This window comes from Scyliorhinus torazame, chromosome 16 (assembly GCF_047496885.1).
Source record: "Scyliorhinus torazame isolate Kashiwa2021f chromosome 16, sScyTor2.1, whole genome shotgun sequence".
Taxonomy (NCBI): Eukaryota; Metazoa; Chordata; class Chondrichthyes; order Carcharhiniformes; family Scyliorhinidae; genus Scyliorhinus; species Scyliorhinus torazame.
This window is the reverse complement of record NC_092722.1, coordinates 143864908-143887776: the sequence shown is the minus strand read 5'-3', so window position 1 is coordinate 143887776 and position 22869 is coordinate 143864908. Positions and strand designations below refer to the sequence as shown.

General features: G+C 44.5%; 1 protein-coding gene across 5 annotated transcripts in view; it reads left to right on the top strand.

Moving 5' to 3' along the window:
- tcerg1l (transcription elongation regulator 1 like) overlaps positions 1–22869 on the top strand; it is a 1041679-nt gene that overhangs the window by 1977 nt on the left and 1016833 nt on the right. For 4 of the 5 annotated variants that reach the window (XM_072479166.1, XM_072479162.1, XM_072479164.1 and 1 more), the window contains exons 2-3: positions 365–787; positions 15685–15825. In XM_072479166.1, the coding sequence (XP_072335267.1) occupies positions 467–787; positions 15685–15825 (462 nt within the window). In that variant the 5' untranslated portion in view covers positions 365–466. The remainder of the gene's footprint in view (positions 1–364; positions 788–15684; positions 15826–22869) is intronic. The other variant, XM_072479165.1, reaches the window with a different exon arrangement.

Sequence of the window (22869 nt, the reverse complement as noted above, 5' to 3'; positions counted from 1 at the left end):
AATATAAATCCTATTAAAATCTCCAAAGTAGTAACATAAACTCATTGCTTGCTGTGACTGGAAGGAAGGAGTACTTGGAATGGAAACAAAAAAGTATTTTTATTGAATTTTCGAATAATCCTATTTGAATGTAATTTGTTTCATTCCCTGTTTATTCCTCTCATCTACATATGTATTTGAAAGAAATTTGTTTTGATTCTCAACAAGTAGAAATCATGAGATCAATTAGAATTAGCTAATTATGCATGAGAACGGAAAACATTGCACAGCATTTGAAAATAAATCAAGAAGTGGCTCAGGAAGAATTTTGTTTGCCGAAAGGAAATAGGTAGATAATAATACTTTCTTCTTTTTTTTTAATTAGATGACCATCTGGTAGGCCAGTACAAATGGTTGATGATTCCCGTGTCCCATTGTGTAGAATTTCTGTTCCATCTTCGCTGTACATGCTGAACATCAATTGACAATGTTTCTAAAAAGCAACACTCTGGGACTGTGGGATGTAAGGTGTAGAATGCTTCCAGTTCCACGATCAAAAGGACAACCTCAAATTTGGCAGATGAATGGAGAACCACCTCCCTGGATTTGGACTGCTCCAGCTGTACCTGGTCTTTTCAGAATAATTGGCCCTCCCCAGCTCCTTCCTTTGGCCTCTCCACAGAGTCCGCCTGAGTTTTTACAACCTCCAACGGGCTGGCAGGTCCCTTACGATTCTCTCATCCCTTTGATGGTGATGCCTTCTGCACCAGAACCAGCTGTTCCCCAGCTCCCACTTCCAAATATGCAGGTACGGAATGTGATAAAGCAGTAAATTTCAACATAATCCATAATTCAGTGTGATTACACAAGGGATACTCTTCGAAAATATGGCAGTACAAGGACTTTAAAAGAAAGTCGCCCAACAATATACTATTGTTCATTCTTCAATTCATCTTAACATTAGGAGCTGTAATTGTTTGCAATACTGACAAAAAAATACAGATCGAGTATCCTTTGTACATAAATCCAAAAACCTAACGCGCCCAAATATCACACACTTTGTGATCCACATTGACCTTCAACATGGGAAGTTTAGTTGTTTGTCAGCACTATGTACCTTGAGATTTTTGTGGTGAATATGTCAAAAAGAAACTTATTACAGGTACCCTGTATTTATTATTCAGTGAGGCATCTTACTTTTCTATCTATTTTATTTACTGCTAACTATTGTATACTATTGTATTGTAGGTTTATATGCAGTATTCGGTAACCAAAATGATCTAAAATCCAAAATGTCATCAGCCCTGAGGGTTTTGTGTAAAGGATACTTGGCCTGTATGTCTTTACTATTACTGTTACATATCCTGGTATTTTTTATTTTTATATTTGTTTAATGGATTTCTTGGTATTGAATTATCAACAACTGTTGGTGTTTTTATACTGCCTCTTGGGAACAGCTATATTAGAGAACTCTATTGGATCTTGAACAGTCATTGACCATGGAGTCACATGGGAAAAAGAGAGAAGGAAATAAGTCAGGAAGGAATGAAAGCACAATGAAAGAGAAAGATCTTAAGGAGGTTTTAGAAGGAAGGGAAATAAGGGACAAGGTGAAGATGCTGAGTGCTGAAAATGAGGAGGGCATGGTGGCAGAGTGGTTAGCACTGCTGCCTCACAGCACCAGGGTCCCACGTTCAATTCTGACCATGGGTGACTGTCTTTGTGAAGTTTGAACTTTCTGTCTATGTCTGCGTGGGCTTCCTCCGGGTGATCTGGTTTCCTCCCATAGTCCAAAGGTGAAATGCCCAAGCTAAATTGCCCCTTAGTGTTCAAGAATGTTAAGGTTAGGTGGGGTTATGGGGATAGGGTGGAGGAATTGGTCTAGGTGATGTGTTCTTTCAGAGGATCTGTACAGACTTGATGGGCTGAATGTTCTTTTTCTGTGCTGTAGGAATTCTGTGTGTGGAAATTAGGGTGGATCTAAAATTACTGAAGGAGGAGCGATAGGGGGCAGAGGGAACAAGGAATGTGAAATAGACTGGTGTTGATAGTACGGAAGGTACGTACTGAAGGTTATGTGATTGGTGTGGATTGCAGAGGTAGAGAGGGGCAAGAACATGGAGGGAATTGAAGGTGATGAAGAGAATCTTTAAAATCAATTTTCTGGGAAAGGGGTGATTTTGAAAGATGATGATAATGCATGACTTATAAAAGCAAAATACCGCAGTTGCTGGAAATTAAAATAAAAACTGAAAATGTTGGAAATACTCAAGTATAGCAGCATCTCTGGAGAGAGAAACACGAAGGTGAAATTATAACTTTTTTCTTTCTGTCTCTCTCACAGATGCTGCTAGACCTGCTGCGTATTTCCAGCATTTTATTGTTTTTATTTCAGTATGGCTCACGAAGTGAGATGCATTGTTCTGAATAACATGTTTTGGAAGGAGGAAGTGAGATAATGGATCTTTGAGAGAAAGCAGTATAAGTGATGGATCAAATGTAAAGAGGAAGCTGGGCTGAATTAAGCATGATGCACTCTGGACTTGACCTGAGCGTACAGCTGCTGAGGATGAAGACGTCGGGAATGGAAGTGCTTAGATGGTCTGTGATGGATAATAGATGGACAAATACAAAGCATGATGTGTTTAATATATTGTTCAGGGAAACAAGCACCAACGTAATTATGAAATATCCTACGAATGTTAAATTGTATTGATTCCATTTGACGCTTATGTACATGAAGCTTATGAATTTGTTTTAACTTTAAGCACTGATCTTTTAGGAAAAATAAATAAATTGTATTGTATGGGGGTGATCTAATTTCCAAGTATGGTAGCATGAAAAATGATCTAAATCATTATCTCTTCTGGCAGCATTTACCTCAGGACATCATAAATACTGCTTTACTCCCATATAATAAAACCTTTGCCACTGTAGTCAGAACATTATAGTAGCAACAGTTGCTTAGGCTCAAAGCACTTGAACCATTTGTAATTGTATTAAAAGGACAATATACATATTTTGAATGAGTTAACGATTCAGATGCTGACATCTTCGCAGGATTGAAGTGACAAATTTCCTCCTCCACCTTTGCACATGATTTATGCTCAGCAGAATTTCTCAACTGTAGTAAAACCTTCTATCAATCCAACTTAATTATTATTCTATATATTTATGAAACAAGCGATATTGCATAGCCCAGTACAGACGTTTTGTTCTGGTTTTGAATCATGGATTCAATATTATATTATTACCTCAGGAAATGTAACATTTGGAAACTTTTATTACAATGCACACTTATGGTGTGCTATTGGAACTGTAACTATGCTAACAAGCTTACAGCAGCCCTAACATAGTTAGATTTTTGTTGCAATCTTATTGTACATCTTTGTTACATTGCCGAAGATGCTTATCTTACAATGCTCTTGACAGATTATTTACTTAGGGCTTCAGGGATACTGTGTATTCAACTAAATTAGTGTTCTGGTACCTAGGTTATTCACGTGATCTTAATAGAATGTGACAGTGAGGTGAGAATGCGGGCAGTGGGCAAGTTTCAGTGACTTATAAATATATGGGTATGTTGGGGTTTGGACTCTTTTTCTAAACCCCAGAGTAAGACGTTTCTTGTCTGGGAATAGCCTGACTGGGGAAAAGGACAATGACTAATTTAGAATGCAAACTAACAAGGTTTATTGGACAGACGGCCTAACAAAACATTCCACTGTATCGAGGCATGGCACGATACAGTGTTTTACCCTTGGATCCTGGGACTGCTGCGGTCTTCTCATCTTGGTTCCTTGTACCTGGTCTCTTGACTTACAACATTCTTCAAAATCTTAACTTTGTCAATTCAACTCTGACATGCATGCAACACCCCTTTTGCACCGTTAAAGCCCAAACTCTAATTTCTCAATCTGTCTCAGCACCTGTAGCTGCATATTTTATAACTGCTGCTGAGTACTCCGCACTCTCTCAAGTTGAAAGTAGCTTCCCGGTGAAGACTTCACTTTTTCTAATTACTTTAGCCCTAATACTGGATTTTGATACTGATCCAACACCTATACCTGGATTTCATATGACAAATCCTTCACCTGAATCTGCATTTCTTTTGTAAAATCCTTTAGCCTATATCTGGATTTCTTACAGCATATCCTTTAACCTATGACACTTACCCATCAACTGATAATGCCCCAGGCAATTCCCAACTACTGTCCCAGCAAAAGCTCCCTCAGCAACTGTCCTGAGAGGAATGATGTCTCCTGGCAAGTACAAAGCCATGTGTTCTGGTTTTATACCATTTTTTAGGCAACTTTTGCAATATTCAGCCCAAGTCATGCACCTGTGTCAAAACAAATAATAACTTCTAACCAAATATTTGCAATACATAACCACTGCGGAAAGTCTTCTCGCTTCCCTACAACTTAACTTTATTTTAAACTCTATATCTACAATTCCTGATGAATGGAAAGAGTGCATCCCTACAATATACTAATCTTATCTTGTACCCTTTACTTACAATTCTAACCCTCAGGACATGCTTCTAGCCAATCTACATCCCAATTTTGGCTTCTGTTTACTCTTAATGCTGGACTTATTAAAGCTCAAATATGTAGGTGTAACCCAACACTAACTCTGTGTAATTTCTTAAAGCTACCAAACAATATTTTGGTATTTAAAGAGATGCCAACTTAAAAACTTGTTAACATTCCAATAATACATGCAAAAAAGGTTTTTCATCGCTAAGCTTATGTACATCTTACGATAACTTCAGTCTTATTAATTATGAAAAAATGTGTCAGCGAGGTGAAGTTTAACAGGTGGGAAATATGCTCTACTGTAGACAAAGTTCTTTTATTGCTTGGGGTACTGCAGTCTTTAGTATCAGGCACAGAAAGTGTGTGATTCTCTGTTAGCTGACGCCGAAATCGGCAAGTGCGATCGGGCGGAGAATAGCTTACAAATTGCGGCAGGCGTCGATTTGACGGCAAATCATGATTCTCCGAAACCTCGTAAACAGCGTCAATGCGTTTCACTCCACACGTACTTAAAACACCGTTTGCATATCATTAATTGTCCCGACCCGCAATTCTCCGCCTCCGATGGACCGAATTCCCGACGGCGAGGTTCACTTGTGCTTTCAAAAATCGTGAACCTGGCTTTGTGGCTGCTGAGAGAGAGAGAGGGGTTACTGACAGTGTCCAACATTTCCATAGTTTGCCGACAGACATGCCACTGGATGGGGGGCTTCTGCCAGGGCTGGGGGAGTAGTGTGGGGTGGCCAGGAGGTGGGCTGTGGGGTCAGGGTGGAAGGGCATGGAACACCATTGCTCCAGCTGGGAAGGCATCCGTGCAGCTGCACACACCGCTAACAGCCCTTTTAAACCCTGGGGCACCCCCCTGGCTGCCCTCTGGCCCCAGCTAACCCATCAGCTGTATGGGTGTGCTCCAGCACAACCTGTCCCATCATTTTGGCTTGGGTAAGTGTCTGTGTGTGGGGAGTGTATAGTTTAGGTGCGGCTACAGCTTGTCAGCGCTGCGAGTGTCAATCACGGACCGGGAGAATTCTCCCCCCCCCCCCGGGAGAATCCCCCCCCCCCCCTCGTTTCTTATGGGAATCTGTGGCGTTCCACGCGGCACCGGGGCTAGCCCCTGTACGGTAGCAGAATTGGTCCAGGTGGGGTGCCGATTTTTCTATCGATAAAGTCATGGATTCTCCATTGGCGTCAACACTTAGGGCGATTCTCCGTTGCCCAGCGCCGATACCGTAATCGGCGATCAGGCGGAGAATTCCTTTTGACACCGAAATCGGGAACGGCACCTGTTTTCAGATGCTCCGCCCCCTCCAAAACAGCAATTTTGGGGGAATGCTGCACGCCGTTGGGATCGCTTCACAACATCACCTTAAGGCCCTCCTCCGATGCTCTGCCCCGGATGGGCCGACTTCCCGACGGCGCAGGGCATGTGTACTCTGAGTTTTCGTCAACCTGACGTGGTGGCTGCGAACTGTGTCCAGTGCTACCACAGTCCGGGGGGGGGGGGGGCACAGTTACGCTAGTTGGGAGGGTTTGGCAGTGGCTGGGGGGAACTGGTGGAGGGTGGTGAGGGGCGTACAGGGGGCACTATCTGGCAGGTCGGTTCCGAGCTTGGCTGGCGCCATGTATGGCGCGACCGCTGCAGGTCATCGCTGTGCGCATGCACGACCACGGACCCGGCCATTGTCCGTCCACTTTTGGCTCAGGAGCCGGGAGTTTTACCTTGCGCCGTTGCTAGCCCCTCACCAGTCCCGGAATCGGTGAGGGTTCGGCTCCGATTTTGGTGTCATAAAATGCCACTGTTTCCACGCCGGCGTCGGCACTTAGCTACAATATCAGAGAATCCAGCCCTTAGTCTCAGAAATGGAGAAGCTCGCCCAGAGTGTTAGACAACGCCTTATCGGCTGAGCACAGGGAAATGTGCATGGGTGCAGGGCTTTGTGCAACAACTGTGCATTAGACTCATTTGAGAGATCCTTTTGAGAGAGGTGGCTGCCACGACATCGAAAGTGACAAACAAATTACAGAGGCTCTCCTCTGAGAAGGAATATTTGGCTGACCAGATGTGGGTTGATTAAGTTTTGTTTTGGCAACATTGAAGGACCAGCCAAGTCTCTTGTAAACAGAATTGAAGAGGTTGAGAGTAGTGTGCAAATCTGGTGCAGAGTGGGCAGCCATGCATAAACTGTAGATCATGTGTGTCTATGGTTGTCAGTTTTGTTTTCGCATGGAGGCAACAGAGATTAAAGAGTTTTCAATCTACACAGCATTTAATACTGACATCAGAGGGCTGTTGATATTTGATAATGCAAATGGTCACTCGCTGGGACTTTCTGCAGCGGGCGTGAGTAGAAACTATTGCAAGAGTGTCCGCTGTGTAATGTTGGGAAAGTCTTTTGCATGCATAAATACATATGCACCTGAATGGGGAGAGAGTCTCTAACAGAATTACTTCTGCGACTTATGGGCCTAAATAGGAAGGTGGGGAACGGAGGAAGTGCTTTACATCACGTCACTTATCTTGCCAAGAATCAGTCCAGGAAGGAGGAGGGAATGACTGTCCGGTCTCAGTCATGGCCAGAATGTTATCTGCAGGACGTGGACATAGCATCCTCCATGTTGGGCTGGCATGGTGTGGGATGCAGTCTTCTCAAGAATGTTCATGGGTTGCAAATGGGAGACTCAGTCGAGGGAGGCACCTGCAGCTCATAGATGGGTAAAAGATAGTATGGGCATGTGAAGGTCTCATGGTGGGATGGAGGGACGGATGGTGTGAGTGCTTCTAAATTAGGGGCCTTAAAATGGGGACAGGAAAGCTCCACTTGGGCCATGGACACACTGTGATCATAATGGGGTTGAGGATTAGAGTGCCCCTGGTTGCTAAGCAACAGCTCATTATTTCTCCAACTTCAAGTTTACTTTTCGTGCCATAAACCTTTTTTTAGCACAGTAGGAACACAGTTTGAACAAACTAACACACACAAACCCCTTTTTCTAACATTAATCTAACTAGAGTTTTTCTCTTCTTACACATAACCATTAAATTAAATCCACTGAAATCCATACCTTATTTCTAATATTTAATAATAGAAATATAGATCATTTAAAACTACCTGTGTTTTCCTGACGAGGGTAATCTTGAAACGCATCTTGTGCCAGGCAGGATTTCAGGGATGGATATTTGCCACACATGTACCAATCTCTCTAATCCACAGCGACTCATTTGTTGTCTTAGGAAGAAATAGGACCTTTGGAGGCTCATGTTGACCCATGTCTTCCTATTGCAGCATAATGAGAAAAAGAACATCAGGAAAATGGATGCTACAATGATTGTTACCTGCATAATTATATGCCGGAAGGACAGAAGGAGTAGAAGATGACAGGAGAGCCATGCTTGTCAAAGGGAGGAGGTCCACCATCATGCCAAAGCCACCCTGAAAGTTTATGCCAGTGGCTGTTTCCAAGGATCAGCTATGGACCTCTGTGGTATCCCACAAGCTTGCACACAAGTGTATGCAAGAGGTAACAGGCCTCCCTTGTCCAGACCCATCATTATGTGCACTTTGTAAGAGTCCAAACAAGCCAGGATGCCACCGCACTGAGCTTTGCAGCAATTTCCTTGTTCCCACAGATGCAGAGTGCCATCAACTGCACACATGTGGCAATAAGATCTGCGTGACAGCAGGCACTGGAATACAGCAACAGGAAAGGCTTCCATTCGCTGAATATGCAGCCAATGTGCAACCACAACAAACACATTTTGTAGGTTTGCGTGAGGTATCCGAGAAACGTCCACGATTCCTAAATCTTGGGTAGATGTCTAGATCCTGGACATCTTCAAGGGACAACACAGTATCCAAAGTTGTCTCCTTGGGGACCCGCAAAGAATGTGGCCCATGACTCCCATCTGGAGGCCACAAACTGCATCTGAGATAAGGTATAAAGATGTTCATGCCACTATCTGAATATTGGCGGAGCACAACTTCGGCATTTTAAAAATGCGATTCTCACCCTTGAACAAATCTGACTGGTCACTGCAGTACAGTCCCCAGAGGATCACAGATATTTTCTGCACGCCTCACAACCTGTTGAAGCAAAGGAGGGAGAGTTTCCAGATGCTGGGCATTTGGAGCTGCAGATCTGCTCAGATGAGGAGGACATCGAAGGGGATGAGTGAAGTCAAGGAAGCAGTGGCTGCAGGGAAGAGGCAGTAGGGCAGGCCAGATGAGACAGGAATGCATGTGAGGTCCGCCAGATTCCAGGAGGAGGGTGAGGAGCGGTAGTGATTATTCTCTTGGACATGTGTCCTCCACCATGGACCCACATGAACACCAGCATGGCTATCCTCTCATTTCAACCATCCACTTCACTTTGAGTGTGAATACTTACATTTGAGGCTCAACTTGCCCTGATCCTTTGAAGAATGATGAAACTTTGAGATAAGATATCCTTCCTGAAATGGGTTACTAACAGGAGTAAGTTGTTCCCGAATCACATATCTGAAGATGTTGCATACCCCTCATACATCCCAGTCGCGATGGAGGCCTACAAGAGGCTGCTGAGCAGCTGCTCTACTATCCTCACTGGGCTTGTAACTGCATATCTTTAATGTGACAAACCCCGAGGAGATCCAACACCAGCAACTGCACAGCACTTTTGTGTCACCTCATACTGAGAGGCACCAGTTGAGCCAAGACTGCTAAAGACAGGTTGCAGGTTTCCAGATATCCATTAAGACACAACTGAGTCTCCGTGTCTCCTTCTTCTCAATTACATTGACATCTGGCACTCGCAGTTAGGGATTCTGGCCTGCATTCATCCTCCCCTTTCTATCGATATGGACCATCTGAGGATGATGAGATTCTAAATGTTGCCTGCCATAAGTTACACCTCTTGATCAAAGTCAGTTCGTCATCATGGTTCTTCCTGGTGAATTGCAGCAGACTCCCTCAAAGTTACATTTACTTGAAAATAAAGAGTTCACAAGAGCTTTACTACATCCATGCCCCTATCCAATTGCTTTCCTCACCATAACATCAAGCAAAAATATGTGCTTCCAGAGCTTGCTCTAAATGTTCCATTGAGCGGAATATATTACTGTTTGAAATTAGCATCACTGACCACAACAAGTGTTAAGGTGAGGGTACACACAGCACTCAATGTGGCTAACACCTGTGCCACTGCAGTGTTCCAAATATTACCGCTATGTTTTGGTGGCTCCCAACATCCACAGCGGAGGTGGAGGCAGCCTGCTGACTGCCACGCCCTGTGTGTGTCACGACTTTGACGGGTATCCTCTGGCCTGCATTGGGTGTCCTGTTGGGCAGGTGCGTCCTCATTGTTCTCTGGAACTGATGGAATCACAGGAAGAAAGGATTGGGATTAGATTTGCACTCCAGGAGTCACCTGGGTGAATGGTCCCATTGATCTTTCTCCCTATGGGTGCCTGAGGACTCCAGCTGATTCCTTGAGGAGAAAGGACAGCTCGAGTGAGATTGATCTGGTCCCTCCCCCTCTCATATAGCCACTGATGGAAGCCAGCAAGGTCTACAGCAAGGCAGTGCCGGATTGATGTCATGCTAGTGTTGACCTTGGTGTGTTGGCATGTTGGCACCATCATCTCAGACTGAACATAGACAGACTCTTACATCATAGAATCATAGAATTTACAGTGCAGAAGGAGGCCATTCAGCCCATCAAGTTTGCACCGGCCCTTGGTCCGAGCACCCTACCTAAACCCACACCTCCAGCCTATCCTCACACCCCCACCTATCCTCACACCTCCACCCTATCCCCATAACATCACCTAACCCAACATTTATTTGGACAATGAGGGCAATTTTGCATAGCCAATCCACCTAACCTGCACATCTTTGGACTGTGGGAAGAAAGCGGAGTACCCGGAGGAAACCCACGCATACACGGGGAGAAAGTGAAGACTCCGCACAGACAGTGACCCAAGCCGGGAATCGAACCTGAGACCCTGGAGCTGTGAAGCAACTGTGCTAACTATTGTGCTACCGTGCTGCTCCAGCAATCATTCATTGCAATCTGTGGAGTGCAGCTCATCCCTTCTTGATGTTCCCTTGACAGCTGCTGCAGCTCACGCAACTGATTGGTAAACATGCCCAAAGGCTCGTTATCTGATTTGGATCCAGCACAATCATGGCTTCCAGCAGTCCTCGGAGTCCTGGCAACCTCTGATGTCCCTGCCTCTGCCTGCTGTGGACCAGATTATGTGCCGTGCTCACCAGATTGTGAACATCAGACTGCTGTAGATCTAGGTCTCACCAAGATGTGTCTCTGTGCTGGTGGAGGGTGTGGGTGAGAGCTGTGAAGGGTCTTCAAAGATGCTGTTCTCGGGTTCCACTGAGGTGTCTTCAGAACTGGAGCTGTGGGCCTGGCTTGTGGGTGTCCTCAGGTGATTTCCACAGGTAGCTACAAAAGACAGGAGAGAAAATCAGCGTTGCGCAGAGGACTTGAAAAGAGGATAATGGCGTTGTGGGTTGAGTTGGTGCAAGATCCTCACTTGGGTGTGCGTCGTCCACTTCCCCACTGCCACAGGCCAGTTGATTCAGCCAGTGCGATGGCACATTCCTCAAAGGAAATGAGGATCCTCATACCATCCACTCGATTCCCATTCTGTGACCTCTGTTGTGTGCGAGCATGTCCTTGCATAAAGACAGATGGAGAGAGTGTAGGCAAGATGCAAGCCAAGGCAGATGAGGATGCCTGGCATGTGTGTGTGATGAGTGCTGCCATGGATAGATGAAGATGGGAGCTTGACAGTATATGAGCCCGATGGAGCTGTGTATGAGAGAGTAAGCGGTGATGTTCCTTGAGCTGGCAGTGTTTGAGATGAATGTGACTGTGTGATGGGCTTGTGAGTCTAAGAGTTAAGAGTAATGAAGTACACTGGCAGCACGGTTGAGATCATTCATCTTCTTCATGCAGTGTGTGCCAAGTTGGCACTGAACAACTGAACACCACCATTGTCATCGTGTCCCAAGCCGGAGTGGTGAGGTTGGTAGACCTACAGCCGGAGCATGGGGCCTCAACAGCATTCAGTAGGTGATCCATGGAGGTGTCGCTGAACTTTGTGGAAGTAGCCTTCTTGGCTTTTGGGGCTATTTTGTTGCTGTAAAGCAGTCCTGGGCTGCATAGAGTGTTGTAGGTGCATACTAGTGCGCTTTAAAAATAGCGTCCGTGCCGAGGCAGCGGTGAAGTCACAATTTTGCAGGCAAATCCAAGGGCATGAGTTTCTTTACGCATGCTTATTTAATTAGCTCAAAAGCGTACAATATGATGCAAAAACCTGATATTGTGGCAGGCAGGGTGCCATGGTGTGTGGTGAGGGGGAGGGGGGAGAAGGTCTTTTACCTCCAAACTCCATACGATTAGTGCTTGGAGTTTTGATGTGAGCAAAAAACCAACCTCTTTGAAGACCTCAACTGGAATTCCATTGGGGCTGCAGGCTTTGTTGTTTTTCATCTGTTTAGTTGCTTTTTGCAGTTCTCCCATCAATGGTAGTTTACCCATTGATTCTACCACAGGGTCCTGGGGTTAACCTGGAGAGTATCAATTCCCATTGTGGATTCATGGATGAGGAGTTAATGAAAATCTTCCTTCCATGTTGATGAATGGTATTGTCATCCTTAGGAAGAGAAACACCATCCTCTAAGCGAAAGTGACTTTGTCCATTTGACCTTGGTCTGTAGATGGCATTCTTTTCTTTAAAAAAGCTTTGCATGTCATGATGTCAGCATATCACTGGATCTCTCAGATGTTTTCTTCCCACCACGTGTCCTTCGCCTTCTCATTTGTTTTTGGGTGTCAGCTTTGAGCTGTTGGAATGCTACCTTCTTGACTTGCGACCTTGAATTGTTCTGCCCGGCTCGAGGAGGTCACATATTTTAGCACAGTTGTCATCTAACCAATCCTGGTGATGAAGGTGACAAACTCAATAGTCGGTGCCTTGGAGTATATTACAGCAGACTCTACTAACTTGAATTGAATCGGACATGTGAAGATTTGCCAGACTGGTTGTGAGCTGTCCTTGGAACTCCTCTCTTTTGATTGGCTGCTTTAGGGATAAGTCATTGACCGTCTTCCTTTTGACCTTTAGATCGTGCAATGACTTGGTGGGAGGTCGATATTCAACACTGATTCAATAAGTCGATAATCTTTCCAGCAGGCACAATAAGAAGTCTGACAACACTAGGTTAAAGTTGAACAGGTTTATTTTGAATCACTAGCTTTCAGAGCGCAGCTCCTTCATCAGGTAAATGAAGAGGTGGGTTCCAGAAACACACAAATAAACAAATTCAATGATGCAAGATGATACTTGAATGCAAGTCTTTGCAGGTAATTAAGTCTTTACAGGTCCAGATGGAGCGACTGGAGAGACGGATAATCACAGGTTAAAGAGGTGTGAATTGTCTCAAGCCAGGACAGTTAGGAGGATTTTGCAAGCCCAGGCCAGATGGTGGGGTGTGAGTGTAATGCGACAGGAATCCAAGGTCTCGGTTGAGGCCGTACTCATGTGTGCAGAACTTGGCTATCAGTTTCAGCTCAGCGATTCTGCGTTGTCGCGCGTCCTGAAGGCCGCCTTGGAGAATGCTTACCGAAGATCAGAGGCTGAATGCCCTTGACTGCTGAAGTGTTCAATGACTGGAAGGGAACATTCCTGCCTAGTGTTTGTCGCGCGACGTCCTTAATCCGTTGGCGCAGCATCCGCATGGTCTCGCCAATGTACCACGCCGCAAGATAACTTTAGCAGACATGAGTACGGACTCAACTGGGACCTTGGATCTCTGCTGGATCGCCGAATACTATATAGGAGAATCCCGCCCTAAGTGAGGTGCCTGGGCAGGATTCATGGATTTTCATGACAGCAAAACTGCCGGCGAACCTGGACCGATTCAGCGACTGCGGAGGGGCTAGCACCAACGCCACACACTCGATTCCAATGAAAACAGTATGCGATTTGCCGGGTCCGTGATTGACACTCTGGAGACTGACAAGCTGCAGCCGCATATATACATTACAATCCCCACACACACTTATCCAAGCCAACAAGAAGGCACTGGTTGTGCTGGTACATGCCCATTCAGCTGATACCACATCGTGGGGGTGCTGTCATCGTCCACATGATCTTGTTGGGTTGGTGGTGAGATTTCGGTGACATGTCAGTCCAGGATGCCATTGCGACCTCAGCCACCTCCTTTGTTTTCAGCCGGTGAGACAGATAGTCCTCAATGCTGATTCTGACATTCAGGACCTTTTCGTCTGGACTTTTGTCTAGCACTTCCTCCTGACCTTGCCAACATGACTGGACCTACCCGGCACAAGGAGCTCCCGCCGGCATCACTCATGGGATCGTTGGAGTGCAGCAGCCGCTCCATCACATCAAGAGGTGATCCACAGACGGAAGTGGAATACCTGTTGTAATGTAGGAAAGGTTGCAGCCAATTTGCGCACAGCAAGGTCCCACAAATAACAATGTAATAATGACCAGATAATCTGTTTTAGCAATGCTGTTGAGGGATAAATATTAGGGATCAGGGCAAACTTCCCTGCTCTTCTTCGAAATATTGCTATGAAACATTTACATCAAACTGAGACAGCAGGTATGGTCTTGGGTTTCACATCTCGTTAGAAAGGCAACACCTCTCTTCAGTGTTGCTCTTTTTAGCCTTAGTTTTATTACCTCTGATTATGTCACCTTTGCTCATGAGTCGCCAGGTATCTTTGATACCGCCACGTGGCTAATAGTCTTGAGTATCGATCTGGGCCGACTTCCCCAGAGCCGAATACGCTATTCTGTCTGCAGCTGTCCGTTTGTGTCCTGTTGACTGCTTTTCCCATCAGCCTTTTCGGTTAGCTATTTTAAATCGGGTTTTGGCCAAATTAATAGGGAATCAGCCATTTTAGGTGGCTACATCAGCAAAACCCATCAGTACCGCACTGGAGGTTTTGTGCTCAAGTCTCTGGAATAGGAATTGAACATATTGACCCAGAGACAAGAGTGCTACCCTCTGAGCCATTATTGCCAGTGAAGGTTTGCCTTATTAGCACAAGGCTTATCAGTAGACCGTAAAAGATGTCTTCTCACTCCGCTTGTTCAGGATACATCAACTAAGGTTTTCTTTGTTAATTTTAATAAAATTCTCTAGTGTGTAAAAACAGAAGCTTCTGTTTACTTTGAAAATGGTAGCATTTCAGGATCTGTTGCGTTAATAGCAGTTGAACAGCACTTGTGTTATAGTATTTTAGATTAGCCCAACATTTGTAATGTTATAGGTGCTTCCTTTGTATCAATTGTGCAGTGGTGTTCACTAACCTTTTCAGATGTGCAAAATGCTGTTGAATTCAAGTTATTATCCTAACTTTATCCTAGTGCTTTTCATGAATTCATCAGAATATGAAAAATTGATCAGCTCACAGTATGAGTTGGCCTTTGTGTACCGTTTCCTTGGAAGTATTCAAGTATTTGTTGCTTTTAATATACCTTTGTTCTCAACGATCGCAAAGAAGGAAAAGTTCAGTTGTCCTTGAAGCCTGGGTAGAATAAATAACACTTAAAGTCAGGTATCTATGAAAGGTTATCTTGACATTTTTGTTGTCAAATAAAGAATGGGACCTCCACAATATTAATCGTTCACTGACATACATCACACAAAGTGCAGTAGGTGGACAGAGATAGTTGAACCTGTATTTGCTGAAAATTATTTCAGAATTCACTCGGGGTGAATTTTCACAAGCTGCCCAGTTTGCATACTGCCACATTTCCACTGAAATTAATAAAAGTAAAAATTGGGTGGTGTGTAAAAGGAGTGATTAATCCACTAGTTGCCGCTTTCTGCCCAGTGGTCAAAGTAAAAATTCACTCCATTATTTATCAAGAGAATTTACAACTGTTATATTTATCTGTTTTGAATCTATGGTGTCCCAATGGTTTGTACTTAACTTTGATACATTCGCTAAGAATATAAATATTCAGTATGAATACTCTTGACAGCACAAGCCAAGCAATGTTGCGATGAGGTGAACTTTTTGGGTGGGATAAAGCAAACTATATTAAGTGGACTAATTTGTAATTTATATCTAATGAAACTTACCTTCCTAGAAACAAAGCATGATAATCATTATGCATTTTTTTAAAAAACAGTGGGATTGTATGATGCATCCCCTCCATGGATTTCCTCCACCTGTTGGCGTAGACCTCATACCCATATTTCCACAGATGTACACCTCCTCCTGGCGGCCAGCAAGTAAGGGTTGGGGAGATAAAAGAAAACCCGATTGCAAAGTAAGATTTTTATATCGCTGTATTTTTCTAAATATTGAAATGCAGACCCCATATCTCAATGTGGTGGCTGAGGAAGCTGGCACCTATTTTACATTAATAGAAGGAAATTGCAAACCTGTCAGGTGTGACTTTTCTTTGGAAAAGAGACAAAGAAATTAAGGGCCACGGGAATATATGTGTCATATTTTATTTGATAAGATTCCCGTGAAATACCTTGGTATTCTTTATCACATTGAAGGTGTTCTATAAAGTGTAAGTTGTTACTGGTATTTCTAAAGTCCTGGGGACCTGCAATATAAATTATATTGTTGGGGAAACCAATCTTGTGTCTTTAGTTTATACTCAGCTGTTAGTTTCTAGTTGCAGTGATCCATTAGTGGAACATTACATTATCGAAATACTTCTGTATTTATTCCCAATTATAATTCAACCTCAAATTACAGTTGGTTAATTGAAGAAGTCTGATAATTCAATTTTTGGCACTTAATTTTCACCTTGTATTGCTTATTTTGAATTATTGGATAATTCTAATTTTGAGCATTGAATTCCCACTTTTCTGTATTTTACAAAGTTTTAATCAAACTTTTGGCTAATTCTGAAAACCCCCAAACTATTTGAAATAAACTGGAATTGTTTCATTTGCGCAGGTATGAGTATACATCAGTCACACCTTTTCTTTAATTGCTATTCCAATATTCCTCATTGTGAAGGAATAAAAAACACTATCATTCTATGGCTTTATGGACCATCACTTCCTGTGATGTCATCTGAACAAAGCATATTTTCAGTTTTGCTGAATTGAATTGCAAGCTCAGTTCATCTCGAGTTGACTTACCGACTACAAAGTTAGAGTGTTAGTCTGCTGCTTATACTTGGGACATTGGTTTCCACTCTCACTTTAGTCAGTGGAGGGAGAAAAGCTTTACCAGTGATGGATTGCCTGTAGAAAAAAATTAGTGTTTTGCCAAACAAGCGTATTGAGCAAAAAGTAGCAAAGGAACCAAATGTGCAAATATTGTATTATCTCATACATGCATCACACACCTCCTTTCATGCTTAATGTGTGCTGACACCCACCCACCTGATTGCACTTCTGTACAACATTTTAATTAACACTTATATCCATTTTAATCATAGGCTGATTTGTTCTATCGTCGCCAAATTTCCCAGGCAAATTTAATCTTCCCAAGTACTGACTCGCCAGCTTGATCATCCCTATCCTGACTCCTCTCTGGAGCTGCAGCAGTGCCAGAGAGAAATAAATTAAAAACAAATCAAACTACACTGATCCGTGACAAGTGTTAAAAAAACTCAGGAAATTTACTGTTTTTGAGCAACAATTCTTATCATTCGGATCATTTATATTTTTGATCTCCCATATTTTATTCTCTTTTTCTTACTGATATATAAAGCTTAAGCTGTTCTATTTGAGTTCTCTCTTCGAGAACATATCATTTCCAAAATTCTGGAAAATCTTCATTTCACCTGCCAATCAAATTATCTGCAAGCTGACCCCAAAATCAACATATCATTCATTTCAAAAATACAATATTTTTGAGCTTAAACGAGGCACATACCTACTTGTCCCTGTCCTCATAAGTCCTTATTCCCATAACCCCACCTAACAGGCTCATCTTTGGACTGTGGGAAGAAACCGAGGCACCCGGAGGAAACCCACGTAGAGAAAGTGGAAACTCCACACAGTCACCCAAGGCTGGAATTGATCCCGGATCCCTGGCACTGCGGAGGCAACAGTGATAACCACTGTGCCATCGTGCTGCCCTTCACATTTTGCAATCAAGTGTTTATTGGATCATTGAACCTGCTTGTCTGCCATTTTGTTTCTCCGCAGTTGAAACTTCCAAAATATGGGGCAGAATTCTCCGTCTGAGAGACTAAAGTGCTGATGCCAGGACTGAATCGCGAGTGTTCTATGGCCCCAAAAGCAATTCCGGTCCCAGAACAATTGAGGACATGTTAATAGGCTGGCTACCGGCACCATGTGAAACTAGTGCAATTCCAATGCATGCTACCGTCTGATACGACGGGGTCAGGATTGGCACTGGAGAATCTCATAAGCAGGAGCTGCATATATGCAAACTATTCTCCACACACCCTCATCCCAGCCAAAGAGATGGCACTGATTCCGCTGGAGCACGCTCATCCCATTGATAGGTTGGCTGGGGCCAGAGAGTACCTCGGTCTGGTGAGGCACCCATATGATCCATGGTGCTAAGTTAACAGTGGGTAGTCAGTGGTGTGCACAGCCGCATTGCTGCCTTGCAGGCTGCGGCAATGGTGGTCCATGCCCGGCCATCCCGACCCCATAGTCCACCGCCTGGCTGCCTCCTGCGACTCCCACCTGGCCATGGTAGATGCCCCCTGGCCAGCGACACAACTGTCAGCACACTGTAGCGATGTTTGACACTTTTTGTACTTCCTCTCTCTGTCTCAGCAACTATGGCGCCGGGTTGCCAATGTTCAATACCTCAAGTGAACCTCGCCGTCGGTAATTCCACCTGGCGGAGACAGAGCATCGCGAGAAGCCCAGAGAATGCCGGCGTGTGGTGTAGACGCATTCATGCCACTATCAAGGCATCAGAGCATGGCATTCCTTGGGTGGTGACTCGATTTTTGGCAGACCCGCGATTCTCCACCCGATCACGTTTGGCGATTCTGGGGACGGAGAATCCCGCCCAAGGTGTTTTAAAAATATCTAAAATATACTTTACAGTACTATTACCCACTGAAGTACTCTTTAATGCCTTTAAGCTTTTACTTTTAAGGTATTAGATTGTTTCATAAGTTTGGCCTTTGACAGGATATTCTTACCCAAGAATAGATGAATGGTACTTTAAACCACATCTCTCCCAGCTAAGCAGATGAGTTAGTAATGAACATAATCCTTAATTTAAACAGTGGCATATATTAGTTGGGCTAATTAGACTGTTTCTGTGCTGGGGATTCTATATAACAGAAAAAATAGACAAGGGCAATGCAGTGGATGGGGTAGACATAGATGTACAAAAGTCTTGCATAAGGGACACATAACAAAGATAAGGACAAGTTGAATCAGGAACCAGGTTGCAGAATAGATTGAAAGGTGGTTATGAAACAAAAAAACAGAAGGTAGGAATAAAAATAACTTCCATAGGTGGGCAGAAAGTGGGATCTGGGGTGGCACGTGGCACATTGGTTAGCACTGGGACTGTGGCACTCAGGACCTGGGTTCGAATTCCGGCACTGGGTCACTGTCCGTGTGGAGTTTGCACATTCTCTCCCTGTCTGCGTGGGTTTCACCCCCACAACCCAAAGATATGCAGGTTAGGTGGATTGGCCACGCTAAATTGCCCCTTAATTGGGACAAATAAATAATTGGGTACTTTAAACATAAATTTAAAAAAAAAAAGTGGGATCTGATACCCTTCAAGAATCTGTTTGGGATCACTATTGTTTAACATATGCATTATTGGCTTGAATTCAGGAATTCAAGGTTTAATATTGAAATTTAAAGGGTTATAAGCTTTCGGAAAAGAATTGGGTGTGATTTAATTGAAACATTTCCAAGTGTCATTTTGGACACGAGTGGCGGGGTGTTTCTCGATGGGTGCATTGGCGAGATTGCGGCTCGTATTTGACTGCACTTAGTACCGGAAATGATCCCCCACAAGCTCCTCATGATTATTGGCTGTCTCGCCGTCTGATTCGCCAGACTCATGCCTCAGCTTCTCACTGCTAACAAGCGGGAGATGCTTGTAAATGTTCCCTCGACACTCACTGCAGTCAACACACAAACATGGCAGCACGCAGACCTGTCTTGTCTTGAGAATGCCGACCTGGTCAGGCTTCTTGACCATGGTGATGTGAGATGGGGCACCCTGTTCCCCATTGGAGGACCAGCAGCAGGTCACCAATATCGCCTGGGAGGCAGTGGCAGCAGCTGTCAGGAGGACCAGTGTGCCATGGCGGAAGAGGATCAACAACCTCCATCGAGCTGCAAGGGTAGGTTACTACCTCTCTCCTGGCATTAGTTATGCTTGCCACCCATCAAATTCTCAATTCCCCCCCCCCCACAAATCAAACCAAGTCCAAACCAAGCTCCAGTGCCCTTGATTTGCATGCCAGTAAATGGAAATGTCTACTCACCTGCTCAGTAGCCATTGCGCCAGCTTCACATTTAAAAAAAGGAATACTAAACAACGCCCGGGAGTTTTCGGTTTAATTCCTGGGAAGCCATTACATTCAACTTCATTCTAGCTGAGGAGATAGAAGTTAATGCAAATTGGGGTTAATGATATGCTAGCCATATTTGGGCAAGATCCAGAACGCGCCACCAGGAGCGGGCCGGTTAGATAGCAAACTGATTCAGCGCCCGGCATGAATTTTAGCCTTTCACGCTATCTAACCAGCATCCCGAGATCTGCGCCAGGCACAACGCAGTGCTTAAATCGCACCCATGCACTGTTCAGGTCAGTTGCAATAGATTTTTAAAGGGTTTGCTATGTTCTGAGTTGTTACAATACGGTATAATATAATACATAGATAAAAGGAATGTGGTGAATGCTCTCTCTCTATATATATATATATATATATATATATATATATATCTCATGAATTTTGAGAAGCTACTTGATGAGATGCCACTAAAAGGGTTGTTGCATAAATTGAGGCACATGTAATTTGGAACACAGGTATATGGACTGAGATACTGAATGGACAGGAATCAGACAGTAGTTGTAAATATATGGGGCGGGATTCTCTGATGCCTCACTGGCAGCGGGATCCTCTGTCTCAGCAGCCAGTCAATGGGGTTTCTCATTGTGACCACCCCACGCCTTTGGAAAATCTGCAGGTGTGAGTGCTCTTGCCGGCGAAGTGGAGGATCCCGCCGACTGAGAATCACGCCAATGTTTTTCAGATTGACAGGAGGTGGCTAATGGTGTACCCATAGATCTTTGATGGCACTCATTTTACCGATTCAACAAATAACATGTTCATGGACACAAGGAGAATGATATAAAAATTTGATTGCATCAAAATAGAGGCATAACAAATTACGGGCTGGAACCGAACTTCCACAGGAAAGTCTTTACCAGTTCAGTGAGGTGAGTCGGTGAGGGATATAGTTCAATGCAGGAAAGATCATCCTTTGGAGGGAAAAGGAATATGTAACGAAGTACATCCTAAATGATAGGATGTCTGTAATAATCCACAGGAGGCAGGGGTTCCGTCACCACACCAGTATTTATTTACAATAACTTATATACAAGAGCAGCTCCAAACAGTGCTGCTAGCATCCCAGTAAACTTAAGACGGCCTCACAAAGCCTACACAGGTGCTTATATGGGCCCCCTTAATGAGCTATCATTGAGGGAGCTCATACTCCAATTGGCCAACCAATAATGCCAATTGGAGGTCGTTACACCCCTAGACCCGCAAGGTCCGAGGAATTCCTGCCAGCTGGCATTCCTCTGAGCTTCTTCCTGCTCCTCCTGTCTGGGTCTGTCACCTCGGTGTCATCCGCCGGGTCGTTCTCCGACGTGGGTGGAGTGTACCTTATAGGTGCCCGTCTTTTCCTTGACGACCTCCTTGGAAGTTGTACTTCCTCCTCCTCGGGGAGAGGTGTCGCGGCAGCCTCGTCGAACATGTCCATTTCCATCATTGTCGGCCGACCATTCACCCGTGGGGTAATCTTAATAGGTTCTGCTTTCTTCGTCACAATATTATTTAACTGTTCCCCTTCGGAGGAGGATGGGGCATTTAGGTTGTGCACTTCCCTGCATCCCCATCTGCTATTCCTCTTTTGCCACCTCCTAGGGTTTCTGTTGCTGTTACCCCACCCTGTCTGGTGCCAGAAACTGTCCTCCTCTGTTGAGAGCCTCAGCCGGTAGTTCCCTCTGTCTCCAGTTAATCCTAGCAGACTTGGGGGCAGTTCTGGGGTTTTCCTTTGGCCCTCTGTTCCTCAGGCTTTTCCTGAGGGCGGCTATCTGGTAGCTGGACCCATTGTGGTAGTCCCTCTCCCAGGTATCTACCTCCATTGGCGTGCCCTGTAGTTCCTGCGCCCCACTTGCTGCCTTTTCTAGGGACAGTGCGAGCTGTAACGCCCGCCTGCAGTCTAGCTTCGTTTCCGCCAACAGGCGCTTCTGTATTTGGAGGTCATTTATGCCACACACTAACCGGTCCCGAAGCATTTCATTTAGCGTCGGGCCGAACTCACATTTTTCCGCCAGCCTTCTCAGGCGGGTCAAGAAATTCGTGACTGACGCTCGGTGTTCCCGCTTCGTTGTGTAGAATCTGTACCTACGCAAAATGAGGGGTGTTTTGGGTCATAGTGCCCTTCCACCAATTTTGTTAATTCTTGGAAAGGCATCGTGTCTGGCGTATCAGGATAAGTTAGACTACGTATAATGGCGAAGGCTGAGGGTCCGCACGCCGATAGCAGTATAACCCATTTCCTTCCGTCCTCCATTATCTCATTGGCCTGGAAAAAGTAACACATTCTCTCCGCATACTGGGACCAGTCCTCAATAGTCGGGTCGAATGCATCCAACTTCCCAAAAAGAGGCATTTTTGAAAGAGCAAGGATTACCCTCCGAGTGCGGCAGCGGGTCTCCGTAAGGTTCTTTGTTTACCTCGTCGTCACTCTAATAATCCACAGAGGCAGGGGTTCCATCACCACACCAGTATTTAGTTACAATAACTTATAGACACAAGCAGCTCCAAACCATGCTGCTAGCATCCCAGTCAACTTAAGACTGCCTCACAAAGCCTACATAGGTGCTTATATGGGCCCCCTCAATGAGCTATCATTGAGGGAGCTCATACTCCAATTGGCCAACCCTCAATGAGCTATCATTGAGGGAGCTCATACTCCAATTGGCCAACCAATAATGCCAATTGGAGGTCATTACAATGTCCAACAGAATGGAAGAACAGAGAACTATAGAAATGTAGCAATGTACCTCTTCAGATATGGGAATGACATAAGGTATACAGAGAATTTTGAGTTTCCAACAGTACGGTTCATATAAAAGCCGGTTAATA